The following is an 18,982-nucleotide window of genomic DNA, read 5'->3' as shown; positions in this document are numbered from 1 at the left end:
CAGACTGTCCGAGAATTCTTTTTTTTTTTTTTTTAAAAAAGATTTTATTTATTTATTTGACAGAGATAGAGACAGCTAGTGAGAGAGGGAACACAAGCAGGGGGAGTGGGAGAGGAAGAAGCAGGCTCACAGCAGAGGATCCTGATGTGGGGCTCGATCCCAGAACGCCGGGATCACGCCCTGAGCCGAAGGCAGACGCTTAACGACTGAGCCACCCAGGCGCCCCTGTCCGAGAATTCTTTTCCCATGGGTCTCAGCGCGAATCCGGACGCTCCCTTATCTGAGGTTCAACGAGGTATGTGTGCCTCCCGTTCTATTCAGGAACCACCCTGTCCCCCATTCTCAAACCATTCCCCCTTCGGGAATCCCGCCCCCCTCCTAGGAGGAGGGTCTCCAGATGCTTGAGGGGCTCAGCTCAGGGGATGGGGTGGGACGAGAGGCTCCAAGGGCTGGGGCTTCGGGAACTTCTCCCCGAGACCTGCGCCTGGAGTCTGGGAGCACCGAGGAATCCCAGGGCCGGGCGCCTCCGAGGACCTCGGGTGGCCGGACCTCTCTCGGGGACGACGCGGAGTCGCAGGAGCGGGACTTCAGTCCCCCCTGCGGGGTGTTTGTGCGCCGGCCCCGCCCGGCGGTGAGTCATCCGGCAAGACCGCGAAGGCTAGGACGCGCCGCGAGCAGCCGCGCCCCGCGGGCTGGACTTGACAGCGTTCCGCGCGGCCGCCGGGGAGCCCCGCCCACGACACGCCCCCTGGGGGAGGAGCGGCGGTGCACGCGGGCGTGAAGCGAGGGAGCCGGCCGTGTGCGTGCGCGCGCGACCCCGCCCGCGAGCACCGCTTCCCGCTTGGACACAGCAGGCCTTTCCGTTCGCGGACCGAGGCCGGCCTCTAGGTCCCGCAGGGCCGTAGGGGGACTAGACTTCCCGCAAACTTAGTCCCCACCCCTCCAGCACGTGTCCACGCACGCGACACCAGCCCTGGGTACGCTCCGCTCCTGGGTGACTCACAGTTGCCACAGGATAAGGTGCGGCCCTGGCGCCGGGCGCTGGCGGTCCCCTTCCTCCGGACCCCCTGGCACACCGCAGCTGGTGACGCACGCTGCCCCTTCCCCACCTCCGCGTCTTTGCACGCGTTATTCGCTCCACCTGGAAGGATCCTACTCTCTTGGGACGAGGACATAGGTAGCCGAGCCGTTTCCGTTCAAAAATACTGATTACACTTCCCAGTTCTGGGGAGATAAAAGGGAAAAGAGTGGTCTTTCTTTCCCGAGTTACTCAAGGCCGGCTTCCTGAGGGGCTTTCCAGGGCTCTCCAGCAGGGAGCAGCGTCGTTGAGTGGCGTCCGGCCGGGCGGCCCAGGTCTCTCTGTGGGTGCAGCTCTGCTCAAGTGACCTTTCTCTTGTCCCATCTGGGATCCCTCCCAAGGGTGTGACAGGTCTTTTCCCTCTCACCCTCAGCATCTCCCAGCCTCACCCCAGGGCCAAGCCCGTTCCATTCTTGTTTTCTTGTTTGCTGACCGTACGGAAAAGAAGGCCTCGCCTAATCTGCAAAATGGGCCAAGGCTGCTCCCTCTGGCCCAAAGGGAAGGTTCTCGAAGAGACCTCTGAGTAGTGTGGGGGCGCTTCCAGCATCTCCAGGAACCCCTGCCTCCAGCTCGGTGCCAGGATCAGAGAGACCATCTTGGGCCACAACTGGGGGGGGGGGGCGAGGGGCTGGATTGGCAGAGCACTCACATCTTTACTGGTGTTCGCCCTTCCGCTGGTGACTCAGAGAGAAATCCCTATGGGCCCAGCAATCCCTCTTTGAGTGCTCCTCAGGAAATTGCCTTAGGGATGGGTGTGGGACCCAGCTCTGGCTAAGAAGAGGGGAGATCACATCTGAGGGCCAAGGAGCTTCTAGGAAAGATTTGCCATCCTCAAAAAAATGAATGAATGAATGAATGAATGAATGAATGAATGAATGAAAAGAGAGAGAGAGAGAAAAGAAGAAAGAGTCCTTCCTCTTCCACTGGACATTTTTGTGGCTGGAAATGATGCTTGGAACTGTGGCGGCCACTTGTAACCAAAAGAGGAACAAGCTTAAGGAAAAGCCAGCTTGCTGACGAGGGCAGAGCAGAAATATAGAAAGAACCTGGGTCCCAAGTTGCTTTATTCAGTCCCTAAATTAACCAACCCTTCAGCTGCCACATGCTAGCGAGAGGATGGTTTCCCACAGTGTTTGAGCCACTGTGAATAAGGTTTTCTCTTGCAAACAAAAGCTTCAATCCCTGTGTTACCTGAATGCCAACATCCTGCCGGCCTCAACCACCTCCCCAGCCTCCTCTCTCAACACCCTGTCCCTCTGTGCCTCAGCCACATTGACCTTTTTTCATGTCCCTTGACATCATGCTCCTGCTCACCACAGGGTCTTTGCACGTGATGTTTTTTCTACCTGGAATGCTCTCCATCCTCCCCCACAAACCATTCTTGTCTAGAGCTCCTACTCTTTCATCCTTCAGGTTCCAGCTCAGCTCCCCGTCCACCCTCCAATACACACACACACACACACACACACACACTCAGATGGGTATATCAGCCACGACTGATACATTCTCACACCCACTGTACTCCTTTCCCTCAGTTATGTTAATGAGTCCCTTTCCCGTGTGCTTCTCTGCGATGGTTGTCCATGGAGCTACAACCAAGTGCCTTCTACTGATGAGCGCACACCCAGTGCCGAGAGTGGTGCTGGGGAACATCTGCCACATGAACACAGTCGTTCTTGTCCTTTGATTCTCCGACTGGATAACAATGAGTTTGCATATCATCAGATTCACCATGGGTGCCCTTATTGGGTGCAGCCCCTTCCACACTCTTCCTGCCCCATGTAGCCGGTCCTCCCATGGCACTGTGCAAATGCTTGTTTCTGTGTGCCTCTATTCTGTGAGCCCTGGGGGTGGGTGTGGAGGCAGGACCCGGTTGGACTTAGTTTTTCTCCATGTCTGGGACACAGTGGGCATAGCACCAGGGGAGCCCATGGGAGCCTATAGGAGCCCGGGCCTGTCTCCATGAGATTCATGAAGCTAGTTGAGCCCAGACTGGCTGAGGAGGAGAAGGCTGTGGCCACTATACCTGTTGGGTATTGGTCAAGTCTCCAAAGATCAATTCTTCCATTAGCAGTTCCCCCAAATAATTCCTGATTCTCCAGATTCCAGTTCCTCAACTAGCCAAACACAAGGTCACTAGCATTGCATTTTGGTCCCCTTGACTTGTCAGCTCTGATTCCTGTCAAGTTAGAAACTACATAAGAGACAAGGAGCAGAGTTTTCTATTTTGACTCTCTCTCTCTTTTTTTTAAAGATTGACTCTTTTTTTTTTTTTTTAATTTTAGAGAGAAAGGGAGCTTACATGTGCCTAAGCAGGGGGAGGGGTAGAGGAAGAAAGAGTGAGGGAGACAGACAGACTCCCCGCTGAGCACAGAGCCCAGACACGGACACGGGGCTCTGTCCCACGACCCTGAAATCATGACCTGAGCCGAAATCAAGAGTTAGAGTTTTAACTGACTGAGCCACCCAGGTGCCCCTATTTTCCACTTTCAACCCCCTTCTCTTTCTCTCTTTCTTTCTTTTTTTGTTGTTATTTCTCACGTTTCTACTTTTTTTTTTTTTTTAAGATTTTATTTATTTATTTGACAGAGAGACAGCCAGCGAGAGAGGGAACACAGCAGGGGAGTGGGAGAGGAAGAAGCAGGCTCATAGCGGAGGAGCCTGATGTGGGACCCGATCCAGAAACGCCAGGATCACGCCCTGAGCCGAAGGCAGACGCTTAACGACTGCGCTACTCAGGCGCCCACGTTTATACTTTTTAAATATTTACATTCCATTTCTCTTCTCTGAGCCACACCTTTGTTTTGTCTTAGATCTGCAACTGAAGATATTAAAAGCTCTCTGCCGTTCCTTTTGCTAAAATATTTTTGCTATCTTTTGGCTGGTTGGAGTTACTCCTCTAGAAGGTTCCTCAAGAATGAAATATTTACAGATGAACTGGGAAGACATCTGGGCTGTGAGCTCAGAATTGCTATAGCTGGGCCCCTTGGGTTACTGCAATGGGTCCATGAAGATTCGTTGTATTCTACTTTTGTGTATGGCATTTTCTATTTTTAAAAAAGTGAGAAAGTTAAAATAAACACTTTATTATTCTTATTTAAATATTTTTATTTAGTTAAATAGTTTAAATTTTAATTTAGCTAAATAGGCTAATGTTAATTCCTACCTTCTGCTCATTGTGTTGTGGTTGTTTGAGGCGCAAACATCCATCAGGGGAGGCTGGGTGAGGAAGATACGCAAACTCTATTACTTTTGCAACTCAAATAACATTGAGTTGGAAGAGAGAAACCTACTGTATTCATCGTAAAGCCCTGTAGTCATGACATTGGAGGCTGTTGGGAATCCGAAGTTCAAATCTGAAGTAGAATTTCCCGGGCATCAGTGGGACCTTCTTATGGAGAGGGTCAGGGCCAGGGGTTTACCCAGGCTCACTCAGGAGCCTGCCCTTCTTTCCTATAAGTGTTGGACTCACCTTCATAGCCATGACCCCTCTGCCTCTTAGAACCAAACTGACTTCAAGAAGGTTCTACAGGCAGCCTTCTTTTCCCAGTCGTGGCCTCCAGGGGTTCAGCCCTTGCTTTCCCAAGGGCTCTTTTCTCTCTTGGAAGGTGGTCCTCTTCTGGAGTAACCCCTCTGGAGTTCCTTGGGCTTATTCTGCTTCTTTCTTCACTTCCTCAGGTTCTAAGTTCTGTCCCAAAGGGTTCTGACATGGAGGTCCCTCTCGTTCTGGGAGCGAGTGTTGCTGGCAACGTCTGAGACGCCTGCCACTGGGCCCCTCCCCATCCCCTGCTCTTCTGCACCGGCCTGTCTTCCGCCGTTGGTTCCGCTGGGCTTCTGGATTTGCACAGTTTCCCAGTCTCCTAGTTTCTCTGAAGTTAGGTTTGATGTGTGTGTGTTGGTGGTGGGCTGCCTTTGTCCTCCTCCTCCTCCTCCATGTGGTTTCAAGACCGAGAAATGGGCTCTTTAGAATGAAGCTGCTGCCTCATTGCCTGCAGACCCAGCAGTCTGGCGGCTGAGCTGGTGTTCTGTTTACAGGGAATCCATACCCACTCTCCGGCTGCTCCTCCCCGCCCTCGCCCTGGGAACCTGCCCTCGTGAACTGCATCACCAGGGCTCCCACGCCCTCAGCCCCAGTTAGGTTCAGCCAATGGGGGAAACATCGGGAGAGCAGAGAGGGAGAGGAGAGGTATTTATTCCTTGGCAACGTTTGGCAGCGGCTGTGTTCCTCTGCTGCTCCTGTCTGGGGAGCTTCTCCCGAAGCCATGGCTCTCCTCGCCGTCTGTACGGGCTCTCCTTTGCCCCTCCTAGGCCCAGTAGCCGCTCTCACTATTACTGGTCCCCGGGCGCCTTGCCATCCTTTACGGGTTCTCTGAAGTCTGCCCACAGCTTTGTGGGCATCAGGTACCCCTTGATGTGCCCTCTGATTTCCACCAGAAGCCTGCCTGACAGCTGTGGATATGTCAGTTGACATGCTGAGGAAGTGCTCCTTTGCTAGCCCACAGACCGTCTCCAGGAGTCTGGATTTGGTTCCGTGCGGCTGGGAGGGGTCGGTGTGTGCAGGGTCTATGGGCTCAGTCTATACCGGGAGCGCAAATCCATGCAGCAGAAGGAGGAGGAGGCAGAAGGAGGACAGGCAACCATAACACTTGACATTCATGACACCCACAGTTCGGATCACACGAGGACTCGTCCTGCTTTAGACACAAGACAGCCCTGAGTATTTGAGTACTTAAAATAAACATTCTTTGTTTTTATTTTTCAGAACTGGTGATTGCTAAGTTGGCAAATTGTTATTTGAAAAATTGGCTCTCCGTGACTTGGTGATGCAGCCTGCTGGTCCTTTGCCAAACTGGGTTGTCGAGCAGATTCCACTCGGAGGATTAGTTGGCTTCTCGGGAGACCTGGTTGTCCTGCCCCAAGGGTTGGGCTTGATCTTCTGACTCAGGACAGGCTCACATAGGTGCCTGTGTTCAAGGGCTGCTCCACGGGGCCCAGTGTGAGCATGGCCTCTTCCAAGATGAGACGGTTCCCACCTGAGTCATCTTCACCCTCATGCAGGCAGTAACGTCATTCCCTGCAGGGGTTGCTGGAGTCCAGCCCTGGTGAGGAGGGTCTTGCACAGGCTGGCCTGAGAGAACGGGGAGCTGGTCACAGCTGGAGCTGGAAGACCAAGGGGGGTGGCCCTGGGCCAGCGCACCAGGGTCTGGGGCCCCAGGCGGCTCCTGGGCTGCTTGGCCTCTCCAGGCCCCTTACTTTCTCCCAGCTGGTCATTTGGGATCTTTGTCTGGACCCAGTCTTGCCAGGAGAACAGGGGCCCTAATGTGTTGTCACTGGAGTCAGGGTGCTCACACCAGGTCAGTGCATTACAGAGCAGCGGGTCTCATGGGCAGGGAGCGTGATGTGGTAAGGGCAGCAGTAGCCTGACAGTGGAAGAAAAGTGTATCCATGGGGCGCCTGGGTGGCTCAAATGGTTGGGCATCTGCCTTTGGCTCGGGTCATGGTCCCAGGGTCCTGGGATCAAGCCCCGTATCGGGCTCCCTGCTCAGTGTGGAGCCTACTTCTCCCTCTGCTTCAGCCGTTCCCCTTGCTTGTGCTCTCTGGCTCTATCTCTCTGTCAAATAAATAAATAAAACCTTTAAAAAGAAAAAGAAAAGTGTATCCAGAGGTTGTACTGGGCTGGGCTCTGGACTGGTACTGGGACCAGACTCCTGCCAAGGTGCTGAGGCCTAGCAAGGGCCTCTTGAGGGGCTAGTGAGCTCCTGAGGAGAGGGGGAGCAGTATCCTAGGATGGGCACGGGTGGGGAGGGGTCTGTGGGGTCTGGAAGCCATCCCTGGAATGTTGAGTGACACCATCATCCGGTCAGGGGAGCAGGCATAGCAAGGACACCTGTGGGGCTGGGGGACACACACGACCTCAGAGGAAGGGACTTCGATGAGTCCAGGGAAGTCCCTGTGGGTCTCTCAGCCCAATTCCCACCAGCTGTGTCCTGGAAACCCCCCCACGCCCCCAGCAGTGCTGCCAGAGCAGGAGACTCTGGTATTTGGCTGCGATGAGCGGAGACCAGAGTCCTGTGGACCCACTTAAGCTCCAGAAGCCCTTGCGTCATGGCCTCTTTTGAGTCTACAAGGTCACACAGAGCCATCTGTAACACTTGCAAGAGTAGTATTACTGTATTCTTCCCCTCAAAGAGGGCCTCTTCAAATTGTTTAAGACCCGACCACTCCTGCCAGTGGAGAATGACACGTGTGGTGCTGTGGCCCTGTGACCCAGAGTTTCTGCTGCCACAGCACCCACTCCCGCCTCCCCAGGGGGCTGGCCACAGCTTGGGGCCTCCCAACACCAGTCAGGAATGTGGGAGGGCCTCAGCCCCGTAGCAGCCAGACCGTGAGGGCCTGTGGTCCGGTAAACACTAATTAGGGCTCACCACACCCTCCTGAGCAGCTCTGAGGGCTGAGGGAGCAGGCACGCAGGGAGGCGGCCTCAGACTCCTGCCCTAGGCCTGGATGGCACGAACAGGGACTTGGGCTGACCTATCTTCCGGCCAGTGGGGTCATGCTCCCCAGCCCTCTGCCCCCGCTACTCTTTGGCCAAGCAGCTCCCCCCTAGCACGTCAGTGACAAGGGGGAGGGAATAGAAGTTTACCAAGAGCTTGCACACATGATCCCACCGACTATCAGTGACATGGACAGGAAGGCATGGCTGTCCCCATTTTGTAGATGAGGAAACTGAGGCTCCGGTTGGGCTAGTGACTAAGGGATGCAGCATGTGGCACGTGGCTTGAGGCATCTCTCTCCATCCTGAATAACTAGGGAAGCAGCCTGGCCCCTTAAGCATGCGATGTGTCAGGGGCTGGTGGAGTGGCTTTCTGGAATTCTGGCTACAGCCACCAGACACACCTCCCGTAGTGGTGGTGGGGTCCTCCATCTACTTCTCTAGGACCTCTTGGGGGGCACTGGGCCTCTCCAAGAAGCCAGGCCCCAAGGTGCAGGGATGGCCGGACTCCCCCCTGGGCTGCTTGCTGCTGTGCAGGGCTGTTCAGGTGCTCATGTGTTCCTGTGAGTGAGAAGCAGCTGACTGCAAGCCAGGGAGGACTGGGTTTCTGGATAACTCCGTGTCCTCCTGAGCCTTGGACAAGGTGCCATGATGAGGCCCCCACCCTCCACCCCTCAAATTTCCAGTGAAAGTTGCAGAGATACTGCAGAGCTGAGGTCCTGGGGTCCAGTGGTCCCCACTCCACATGTGCTCCTGGCCTGAGGGGCCATCCAGGTTCCCAGGCCCCCAAATCCGCAAGCCCCTAACTAGGCCACCCTGGGGATCTTCCACCCTCTCATCCCACAAGGCAGTCAGGCCTCCTGCTTTGGGGGAGGGACATGTCCCAGAGCTGACTTCTCTGTCCAGTCTCAGCCCCACTCCCTGTCCCTGACCCTCACAGGGTCCCAGAATACGGGGTGTGAGGGTCTCATATGGCCAGAGGAGCAGTGCTGCAGTCATAGTATTGGGGCGGCCCCACTCAGCCTCTTCCTCCTGCCGCCGCCTACGCTGACTCACCACCTGATCTCCTACTTGGCTGGGGCGGGGGCCTGGGCTCCAGAGCCCAGGCAGGCATCAGAGGCATCTATAAAAGCACGCTGGTCCAGGCTCCGACATCCTGCTTGTTTGCCACCTGTCACCACACGATGCTGGGAGGCCTGGGGAAACTTGCGGCTGAGGGCCTGGCTCACCGCACCGAGAAGGCCACCGAGGAAGCTGGTAAGGACCCCGAGGCTCCTTTCCAGCTGGGCCCCTCTCCTAAGGCTCTGGGGCTGGGGACAGACTCAATTAGGCCTGTTGGACGTTGATGCCAGCAGACTGGAGGTAGGTCTTAGCCCCTTGAGGAACCCTGGCCGATCAGCCCCACAGGGATAGAATGGAAATGAGGGGTATGGAAGCTGAGGAAGGCAGCTTGGGTGGAGTCACGAGGGGTACAGTGTCCCAAATAGGCCTCGCCGGGTCAGGCCCATTTCTGGGGGCCTGTGACTGAGGACACGAGGGACTCCAGCTCAGAGGAGGCCCGTAGGGGCAGGAGAGCCCAGGGGCTTGGGTGAGCCTCGGGTAGCTAGAATCTTTCCCTCTGGAAACCCGGGAGCCCTTCTGCATCAAAACAGCCTATTTTGAATATCCTCTACAGAAAAAGGAAAAATGGATTTTTATTTTTACCATCAGTTTAGAGCTTCAAAGATTTCTTCACTAAGAAACCATCAAGTCTGGTTCTGTTCAAAGTCAGCCCCTGGGGTTTATCCAAAGGACATTTTGAATTTTTTCAAGGTCCTCAGAAACCCTTTATTGTCTGCAGACACCTGCCACTGTTTGCGGCAGGCTAGTCCAGGTCCCACTGGGCATTTTGTGAAACCCAGCTCCGTGTCCATGTCCATGTCCGAGTTGGCTGCTGTGGTTCTGTCTGTCTGGCTGCTGCAGACATGCCTGTCTTTCGTCAGCTAACCTGCAGCTGGCGTGCCCTGCCCTCTTTCACCTTCCACTGGCCCTGAGCTCAGTCTCGTCCCTAGTCTACAGGTGAGGGAACCAAGCAGCACAGAGACAATCAGAATCAGTTCTTCTGACTCCAGAATCTTCCGGTTCTAGCCACTGCCACCCAAACTTCAGACAGCTCCTAGGTGGTCAGAGAGTTCCCTTCTGCTGGAAGAATTGCTCTGGGGCCTCGGTTTTGCTGTAGGAGGCTTCGGGACTTGGCCTCTTGCTGCAGCCTCCATTGGGCTGAGGCAGGCCAGCAGCACACCTGAGAGGTGCCGGGACCCAGAGCCGGGAGACAGGCCCCACCTTGGCCCCAGGCCCCCGCTGGCAGGAAGGCCTGCTCGTCCGCATTCCAGGCCTCGCCAGACCAGGCCGAGGGGCATGGAGAGCCCCGTGCCCTTGTCTGGCTCACTCAGCTTGTCTCCCAGCAGCCAGGCCCCACGGGAGTCTCTGAAGTAAGCCAGCCGGGGCCCTTCCCATGGGCTGCCTCGTCCTGCCTGGGGTGGCGTCCAGGATATCCAGAGCGGCCTGGGCCCCGCCTTGAGAAGCTGGCTTGCACTGTGCTCTCACTCTGGGCTTCTCATCTTTTCAGTTCATGCCGTGGAGGGGGTGGTCAAGGAGGTGGTGGAGCACGCTAAGGAGGCTGGAGAGAAAGGTATGGCTGAGGTTGGGGCTGGGGAAGGAGGGAGGGAGGGAAGCTAGACGCTGGGAGCAACCGTTCTCTGCCTACCCAGGTCAAACCCTGACCTTGATGTGGCACCCTTCAGTCGGTATGCAATTATCAACACTCATCGGAGACCACACACCACACTTTGCTAAAGCAAGAGCCATCCAGACAGTCCTTTCTGCGGCATGTTAAGATGGTGTCACGAACGACTGTGTGACAGCAGGCTTGGACAAAAAAACATTTCAGAGATAAAATTCTCTATTCATATAAATATAAATTTACGTAAATGTTTCTATGTGTGTGCGTGCCTTAGTATAGCAATGTAAAAGTACCTCTTTCCTTACAACAAAATCGATTCCAGATGGATCGAGGGCTTATGTATTAAATACATGAAATCATTGGGGCGCCCGGGTGGCTCAGTCATTGAGCGTCTGCCTTCGGCTCGGGTCATGATCCCAGGGTCTGGGGACCGAGCCCCGCATCGGGCACCCTGCTCACGGGGAAGCCTGCTTCTCCCTCTCCCACTCCCCCTGCTTGTGTTCCCTCTCTCATTGTGTGTCTCTCTGTCAAATAAATAAATAAAATCTTAAAAATAAATAAATAAATACATGAAATTGTTAAATTGTTAGAAGAGAAGGTAGTAGATTTGGATAATCTGGGAGAGGAGAAGATCACTTTTTTTTAATGATTTTTTATTATATTATGTTAGTGACCAGAAAACCTGACAGCCATAAAGGAAATACTAGGTAAATCTGACAACATAAAATTTCTAAATTTTCCATTAAAAAAAGTGATAAGCCGTGCCAAAAGAAAAACCACAAACTGAGGAAAAACATTTGTAAATAGAAACGAACCAATATAGAAATGACCAGACGTTAGAAGCAGGCAGCTGACAGAGAAACGTGGTCTGAGTAGGCAGCGGGCCCTTGAGCGGAGCAAATGCTGTCTCACTCAGAGTTGCAGGGAAATAAATCCGCCCTTGAGTGCATTCCTCCAGGAGCCCTGCTGCCCTCTGTCCCCTCGGGGCTCCTCCAGTAAGACCAGTAAGACCGCCACATCCCGCAGGCCACTCCTGGTGACACTAGCCCTACCAGCTGGACATGTTTACTTAGCTCACTGGACGCTATTCTGCTTTCTTCCCGACAGCCCTTGCCGATGCCTTAAAGAAGGCCCATGATACAGGGGACAAGGTGGTGAAGGAAGTCACGGAGACGGTGACCAACACAGTCACAAATGCTGTCACCCACGCAGCGGAAGGCCTGGGCAAACTGGGACAGTGAGCACGTCCGCCTCCAGAGGGCTTTTCCTGAATCCCAATAAAAAGCTGTGAAATGTGTACACTGAGCCCTGGATTTTTTCCTGTTTGGATGGAAACACTGCCTGCATCCTGAGTGTCCCCTCTGCAGGGGCAGGGGACCCGCGTGTTGGCAGCTTCTAGGAGTCAGTAGGTCCCCATGATTGACCAGTTGTGTTGCTCTCACGTTAAGATTTCTCACGTCGGCATGGAGCTCTGGAAGAATTGCTAGGGTCTGTGCCTCATTTCATAAGTGGTTATTTTCCCAGACTCTACATATGGCTTTCAGACACCTCAAGGCTCCCAGGACATCCCAAGGGAGGAACATTATTCGACTCACATGTTCTTTGGGCTTCCTTGAAATGTTCTTACAGGCCTCCGGGAGGATCACGGACCAACCTGACTGAGAGTGTAGCAGGGCAGGCTTAGGCAGTTTGAGATGCTTCACATTCTGAAAGAGACTTTAGAGAAGCATTTGAGCTGGACAGACGGTCACAGAATCAGGTCAAGTAGTAACTAAATCCACTGCTTATTGGCTGTGGAAGCCACTGTTGGATCTTTCCCCGAGACTTGTCAGGCCTAATTGGCGGCAGTGGCCAAGAGTGCCTGGCCTCCTCGCCTTCCTGCCATGAGGGGTAAGCACCGTAAAGTTAAACATATGTGTAAGCGGCATTTAGCTTAACATGTTGGATTTTAAAAAAGGAAATGATTTGTAAAGAAAAGGTGTCACTTATTATTTTGCTGGAAGTTACCTGTTCTTTGCAGAAATGAGAAGAAAAGGTGTTTTAAGGAGCACGTCAGTTGGTCACCACATTTCTGTCCTTTTTTAAAGTGGCTTCACAAGTCTTGAACAGCCCAGGAATATCCAATGTCCTGGCTTGGAACATTTGCCACTGTCCAGCTAGATCTGGACTCTGTATCTTGGTTTGGTTCCTGAAGACTTTTGAATTCCCCCAGTCTAAACCCTAGCTCAAAAAAAGGAGAGCACTGTGGGTGGCAGAGTAAGCTGGAGCCCTCTTTGGATAGCAATTCCTCTTACCAAGACTTTATTCTTCCGGTGCGCACAGGTACACACAGACGCCTAGAGGGTGAACACAGATTCCTCGTGGCCTGTTTGTAATAGCAAGAATTGGAAACACCCTAGCGTGCCCGGCAGAAATCACTTGGGTGGGAAGTTTTGCTCTGCGTAGTAGGTCTGATGCATAATTTAGAGTTGACACCTCTCATTTCTAGTGTATTGTAAACCATATCGCAGCTTGAAAAATGGGACCGTGCCTAGATGGCCACCAAAAGGGACTGGTTAACAATTTTTGCACGTACATATGAAACGGAATACCCCATGACTGTCAAGAAGAAGGAAGAAAATGTACATACACCATATGGGAACATGTCCAAATAAATTATAAGTATGTCAAATACATATGTAGGAAGAGTTCATTTTTATAACGCAAACTCATACTGGTGGAAGAGAAAAAACTGGCAGCGTGTATACAGCAGACATGTTAGTAGTGTTCATCTCTGTGTCCATGGGAATAGGAGAGATCTTCATTTTCTACGGGACACAGATCCATGATGCTTGAATTTCAGAGAAAACCAACACAGATAGATTTTTAAATGTCGAGGCAGGCACATATTAGCTTATTCAAGATCGTTTGCTGGTGAAGGGCTACTCAAAGTTTACCAGCTTGCAAACCTTGTTGTTACTACTTGGAGACAAGATAAGTGAAGAGCAGAGCATTTAGAAACTTTTACAAAAATTTGACACTGCCTGGACCTCCAGGAATGTGAGCAGCAGAGATGCTTGTTGAAAGGGATCGAGACCAGCTCTGGGTTGTTGAACTTGCATGGCAAGTTGTATGTGAACTAGTCACATGAGGCAGGACTGCATACCATGGTGTATTAGATTAACAAACCAAGAAATTGGTCCTTTGCCACAGAGAGTTGGAGAAGCACTGCCCATGGTTCCTTAACTTCACCTTGCTGGGTGCTGTTCCAGAATAAGTACTTCTAGCTCTCATTTTCTCTTTACTGTGTGTTGTGCAATGAGTGGTCTGACATCAGCCTCAACAAGGTCTAAATGTGTTATAAAAAGCAATAGATGGTGTCGTCCAAGAAATTGGTGGAGCAGGGACCTCCAAAAATTCCCTCCTCCATAAAATTAATGAGAAAACTGGCAAAAACAGAATCAACTTTTCCCCCCTGAATTCTTAACCAAAGGCTTACAGCAATCCAGGGAGCATTTATGTAGAACAAATTAAAAACGAACAAACAAAATCTTGTTAAGAATGGCAAGCTCTGTGATGTTTTTAATTTACCCTATTCTGTGCCCCCCCCAGCCCCTACCTTCTCCAACTCCATTGCAGCCTTGAAAACCAATAGCCTAGCAGTTACTGGAAATAGCTGAATAGGGTTGGAGTTCCTTCAAAGCCTCATTCCCAGAGAACTGTGATTATTTCCCTTGACTGGTAGTTCCTAGGAAGACCGCATTGCCAGGCCGCCTTTATTTGTCGGCAGATAAAGGCAGGAGCTCACCTATTGTAAACAGCTTTTTCTCTGGGGCTGTTTGTTATAACAGGCTATTTTTTAAGCTGATGGCTGCATAAGATGGTCGATAACAGTTTGGGAAATCAATAGGCTAACCAAAGTGAAGAGCTTAAAAGGAAAAACTGGGGAATGAAATGTCCATAGGGACTTTGAAAATTCCAATATATTACTGGGAATCTAGAAGGCCATGCACATGTGGAGGGCTGTGCATGTTCTCATTAAAGACTGGAGAAGGCTCTAAGCTCTCACCTCTAAAAAACCTTGAGGCTCTGTACGAGCAGGAAGCGAAAACCGAAGCAGAGATATAAACTGCCCAGCTGAGTGTTGAAGGTGAGGCCCAACCCGCACAGAGTTCCCTGGCAAAGATGGGAGACCTATTGGTTCTGGATACTTAAAGAAATCTCTGTCCAGTCGTTAGCTACCCACTAAGCTACCTGAGGAGAAACTTCAATGGCAAAACACAACAAAGAAAACAGACTATAGAATTAGCTCAGAAAAGTCACTAAACAAACACTCAACAACAAAAAGCAGCAAGATATCTGGGGGGAGGAGTGTGGAATCTGATTTCAGAGTTGCCACATTATGTTCTTCAACACATCTAGTTTTCAGAAAAATAAAAAGATATGCAAGGAAAGACATTATGACTCATTTAAAGGGGAAAAATGGAAACTAAGTAAGCCCAATGGAAAGGGGAAACTAATGGAAACCTAAGTAAGCCCAAATAATTGTACTTATCAAAGACTTTATTTTTTCCCCCAAAGACTTTAAATCAATTATTCTAAACATGTTCAAAGAGCCAAAGGAAACCACATCTACAGAATTAAAGTGTAAGATCAATAGCAAATAGAGAGTACACATGAAGGGACAGAAATTATAGAAAAGAATGGAAGATACTCCAGAGTTGAAAGTACAACTGAAATAAAATATTCATTAGAGGGCTCAACAGCAGATGTGAACAGGCACAGGAAAGAATCCGTGAACTTGAAGATATGTCAAATGAGATTATCTAACCTGAGGAACAGAAAGCCAAACAAAAGTACAAAAATAGAGGATTAGAGTCACCTGCGTCACTGTGCACCATGGGGGTACCAGAGGGAGAGGAGAGAAAGGGGCAGGAAGAGTATTTGAAGAAATATTGGTTGAAACAAATTTGATGAAAATCCAAGAAGCTCAATGAACTCCAAGTAGGAAGACTCAAATGGATGCACACCAGGCATATCCGAATCAAACCGTTCAAACTCAAATTCAAAGAGATTCTTGAAACAAAAAATAAGTCATCGCGTAAAAGGGAGGTTCAATGAGATTAACAGGTGACTTCTCATCAGAAACCGCAGAGGCCAGAGGCAGGAGGATCATTTATTCAAAGTGCCGAGAGAGATGGTCAACCAGGAGTTCTAATGTCCAGCAACCACAGCTTTTTCTCCTCACATGGGTACAATCCGCTTAATGCACAGGACCACCCCTCATGCTGCCAACCCTGCGTGTCATCAGGGGAGGTCTGGTGGACCCAGCCCTGGCCTGTCCCAACGTCATGACCTGCTGCGGGGTTGTAAAGCCCCAAATACCGCCAAGTTCCTGCAACTCCCTGAGCGCACTGGTCTGTGCTGGCACTCTGTACTGCTGCAGGCGTCCCAGGGAGGGCGTGCTTGTAACAGCACCCGCCTCCACTCTGCTCACAGGGTACTTGCTGTGAACAGGTTTCCTCAGAAACTTTGGCCAACTTGCAACTGGACTCCCTGGATAGTTCCTGGGGTTCAACTCTAAGTTAGTGGAGTTTTTTTATTCCTTCATTTATTTTTAATCGAGGTGAAATTTACATAACATACGACTAACCATTTTCAAGTGTACAGTCCAATGGCATTGAACACATTCACAATGTTGTGCAACCATCACTCTTAGTTTTAAAATTTTGTTATAACCTTGGAGTGCTTGGTGGCTCAGTCCGTTGAGCATCTGACTCGTGGTTTCAGCTTGGGCTGTGATCTCATGGTTGTTGGATTGAGCCCTGGGATCAGCTCTGCCTTCAACGGGCTGTTCTGCTTGGGATTCTCTCATCTCTCCCTCTGCCACTCCCTCCACTTGTGCACGTGCGCTAATAGAAGGATAAATCTTAAAAAAAAAAAAAAACCAAAAACACCCACTAGCCAAAAAACCCACTTTGTTACCACCTCAGAAAAACACCCCATACTCCTAAGTAATCACGTCTCACCCCAGTCCCTGGCAACCGTGCTCTGCTTTCCGTAACCGTGAGCACCTATTCTGGGGACGCACAGCATCTAAAAGGACTCGTACAATATGTGACCTGGCGTGTCTGACTTCTTTCACTTACTTAGGTTTTCAAGGTTCATCTAAGTTGTAGCGTGTTATCACCACTCCTTTCCTTTTCATGGCTGAAAAATATCCCATTGCATATAAATACCACTTTGTTTTTCATCAGTATGATGGGAACTGTGGGGTTTTGTAAAGGTTTTTATCACATTTATAAGTTCTAGTCCTGGCCGAATGTTTTGTTATGAAAAGGTCTCGAACCCTCTCAAGTGCTTTCCCCACATCTATTGAGATGATTGTTTTTTCTTTCCCTTTCTTCTATTAATGGAGTGTATTACAGTGATTCTCTTATGTTGCACCACCCTTGCATTCCTGAGGTTGAGTTCTACCCGGTCATGATGCGTGACACCTATAGTGAGCTGTTGGATTCAGTTTGTTAGTATTTTGCTGAGTAACTTTGTGTCCACAATCATAAGGGATATTGGCATGGTTTTCCTTTTCTTGTGATGTCTTTGTCTGGCTTTGGTATCAGAATAACGCTGGCCTCATAGGAAGTGTTAATTCTTCTTTAAACATTTGTCATTATTCATGAGACCTGTCTGTGTAAACTTGGATTGAGCAATGGTGTCTTAGCTCTAACACCTGAAGCACAGCAACCAAAGAAAAGAGAAACTGGACTCCGTCAGAAAAAAAAAAAAAAAGCAACTCTCGCGTTAAAGGACACCATCAAAAAATTGAAAAGACAACACCAACAGAATGAAAGAAAATATTTGCAAATCATATATCTGAAAAGGGTCACATCCAGAATATATAAAGAACTCTTAGAAATGAAACAACAGAAAGATAACCCAATTACAAACGGGAAAGAGGGCACCTGGGTGGCTCAGTTGGCTCAGCGTCTGCCTTTGGCTCAGGCCATATCCCAGGGTCCTGGGATGGGGACCTGCATCAGGGTCCCTGCTCCGTGGAAGCCTGCTTCTCCCTCTCCCTCTGCCTGCCACTCCCCCGCTTTGCTGTCAAATAAATAAAATCTTTTAAAAAAATGGGAAAAGGATTTAAATATAATGAACACGTAACATTTAAAGTTGTTAGAAGTGGCTGCCCCTAGGGAGTGGAAAATGGGAAGGTTGGGTGTATAGAGGCATCAGCTGCTGTTCACAACAAGACTCGAAGAACCATTTGGCTGTCTGTCCAGTAATACTCAACAGGGCACTCCTCAACTCCTCAAGGGACATTTGATAATGTGAATACATTTTTGATTGTCGTATCTGACAGAAGCCATTGGCATCTAACAGGTAGAGGCCAGGGATGCTGTTAAACATCCTGCAAAGAAAGCACAGGACAGTCCCCAAGATGAGGAACGACCCGGCCCCAGCTGTCGATAGCATGGAGGTTAAGAAACTGCCTAAAAACCACTGTGTAAGCTTTGAAAATCAACACAAAGGAGCCAATAAAGTTATTTGTGAAAAAAAAATCGTAACACTAGTATTACAAAACAAAACAAGTTTTTCACAGGGGTCTCTGTACAAGGCCTGCAGATCTAGTTTCCTTCCTCTGCCACGCTTGGACTGTTTGAATGTACAGCGTGGCTAAGAAAGTCTACTAGGGAGGTTTAGGGAATAATGAATTTACTTGAAGCTGGTGAGTTAAGACACTAAGGTTTTTTAAAAAAAGTAAATCACCAATCCTACTGAGTTGCTAGAAGCACTGCTTAAAAAAAAACAACAAACAAAAAACTGCCCCAAACCAAAAACCAGCTTTTACGTCTCACTTCCCTCAACTTTACTTCGGGGAAGCACGACCCATTCTGGCGTAGGGATTTTCGAGGCGACAGTGAAGTTCCTCATGTGCAACCTAAGCCGTCTGTGGGTACTTCGCAAGTAATTCCCTTGAGTATTATACTTAAGTTTTTAAAATTATAAATAGTAAACAAACTAGAAAATTTCAGTGAAGCTGAGGACTAACTGACCAGGATTTTCAAACTCAAACCCCCGGAAACCCAAGTCGACACCAGCACTCTGCTGTCTATATAGGTAGCAAGCACGGTTCAGTTTTTCTAACATTAGTATCAGCAACACACACATCAACGTCTATCTAATCTTTAAAAAAAATAGTACGAATAATCCCAATATAACGCAAAGGCCACCAAAGACTGTCATCCCCCTTACACATGACCTGAATTGACTGCCCCACCCGGTATTGTTCCAAGTATTCTGGGACTTGTTTCCCTATCATCCCCCAACCCCACATTTTAGTGCTCCACTCAGAGGCAAGTAGACTGAAGAGCTTGGGAAGGGCGCACTGGGTCTTTTGTGCCAGGGGGCTTGTTTACCTACTGCCTGACTTGATGCTCAGAACCGCAGAGATGTTCTGGACAGAATAGGGACAGAGTCCAGCTGAAAGCTGAGCTCCAGATTTGGCTGCTAAGGGACTGGTGGAGTCAGGTCTAGGGTCTAGTTCCACTGACCGTGGTTAGTATTCTGCCTTAAGGTGTTATATGCTGTGGCTCAGTTATTAAAAACGAAACCCTAATCAATGAAGTTCCTTCATTAAAGAAGGTACTAAAAATTACTTGGGTCTATCAGCTTTGAGTATTAGAATCTCTTCTCCAAGAATAGCCAT

General features: G+C 50.1%; 1 protein-coding gene across 2 annotated transcripts; it reads left to right on the top strand.

Moving 5' to 3' along the window:
* Positions 1-156: 156 nt before the first annotated feature.
* FAM25A (family with sequence similarity 25 member A) lies at positions 157-11,590 on the top strand. 2 transcript variants are annotated; one of them, XM_008696144.1, is made up of 3 exons: positions 157-295; positions 10,180-10,242; positions 11,401-11,590. In XM_008696144.1, the coding sequence occupies exons 1-3, from the start codon at positions 247-249 to the stop codon at positions 11,532-11,534; spliced, it is 246 nt and encodes an 81-aa protein (XP_008694366.1). In that variant the 5' UTR covers positions 157-246; the 3' UTR covers positions 11,535-11,590. The 2 variants fall into 2 exon arrangements, with proteins under 2 accessions (XP_008694366.1, XP_008694365.1); XM_008696143.2 differs by lacking the exon at positions 157-295 and adding an exon at positions 8,693-8,828.
* The last annotated feature ends 7,392 nt before the right edge of the window (positions 11,591-18,982 follow it).

This window comes from Ursus maritimus, unplaced genomic scaffold, assembly GCF_017311325.1.
Source record: "Ursus maritimus isolate PB19 unplaced genomic scaffold, ASM1731132v1 scaffold_7, whole genome shotgun sequence".
Lineage (NCBI taxonomy): Eukaryota > Metazoa > Chordata > Mammalia > Carnivora > Ursidae > Ursus > Ursus maritimus.
The sequence above is the reverse complement of the archived record's forward strand: the minus strand, read 5'-3'. Positions and strand labels throughout refer to the sequence as shown.

Coding starts and splice junctions, on each gene's coding strand:
- FAM25A (XM_008696143.2), top strand. CDS start 8,756: ATGCTGGGAGGCCTGGGGAAACTTGCGGCTGAGGGCCTGGCTCACCGC. Junction 8,829..10,179: donor GAAGGCCACCGAGGAAGCTG/GTAAGGACCCCG, acceptor TCATCTTTTCAG/TTCATGCCGTGGAGGGGGTG. Junction 10,243..11,400: donor TAAGGAGGCTGGAGAGAAAG/GTATGGCTGAGG, acceptor TCTTCCCGACAG/CCCTTGCCGATGCCTTAAAG.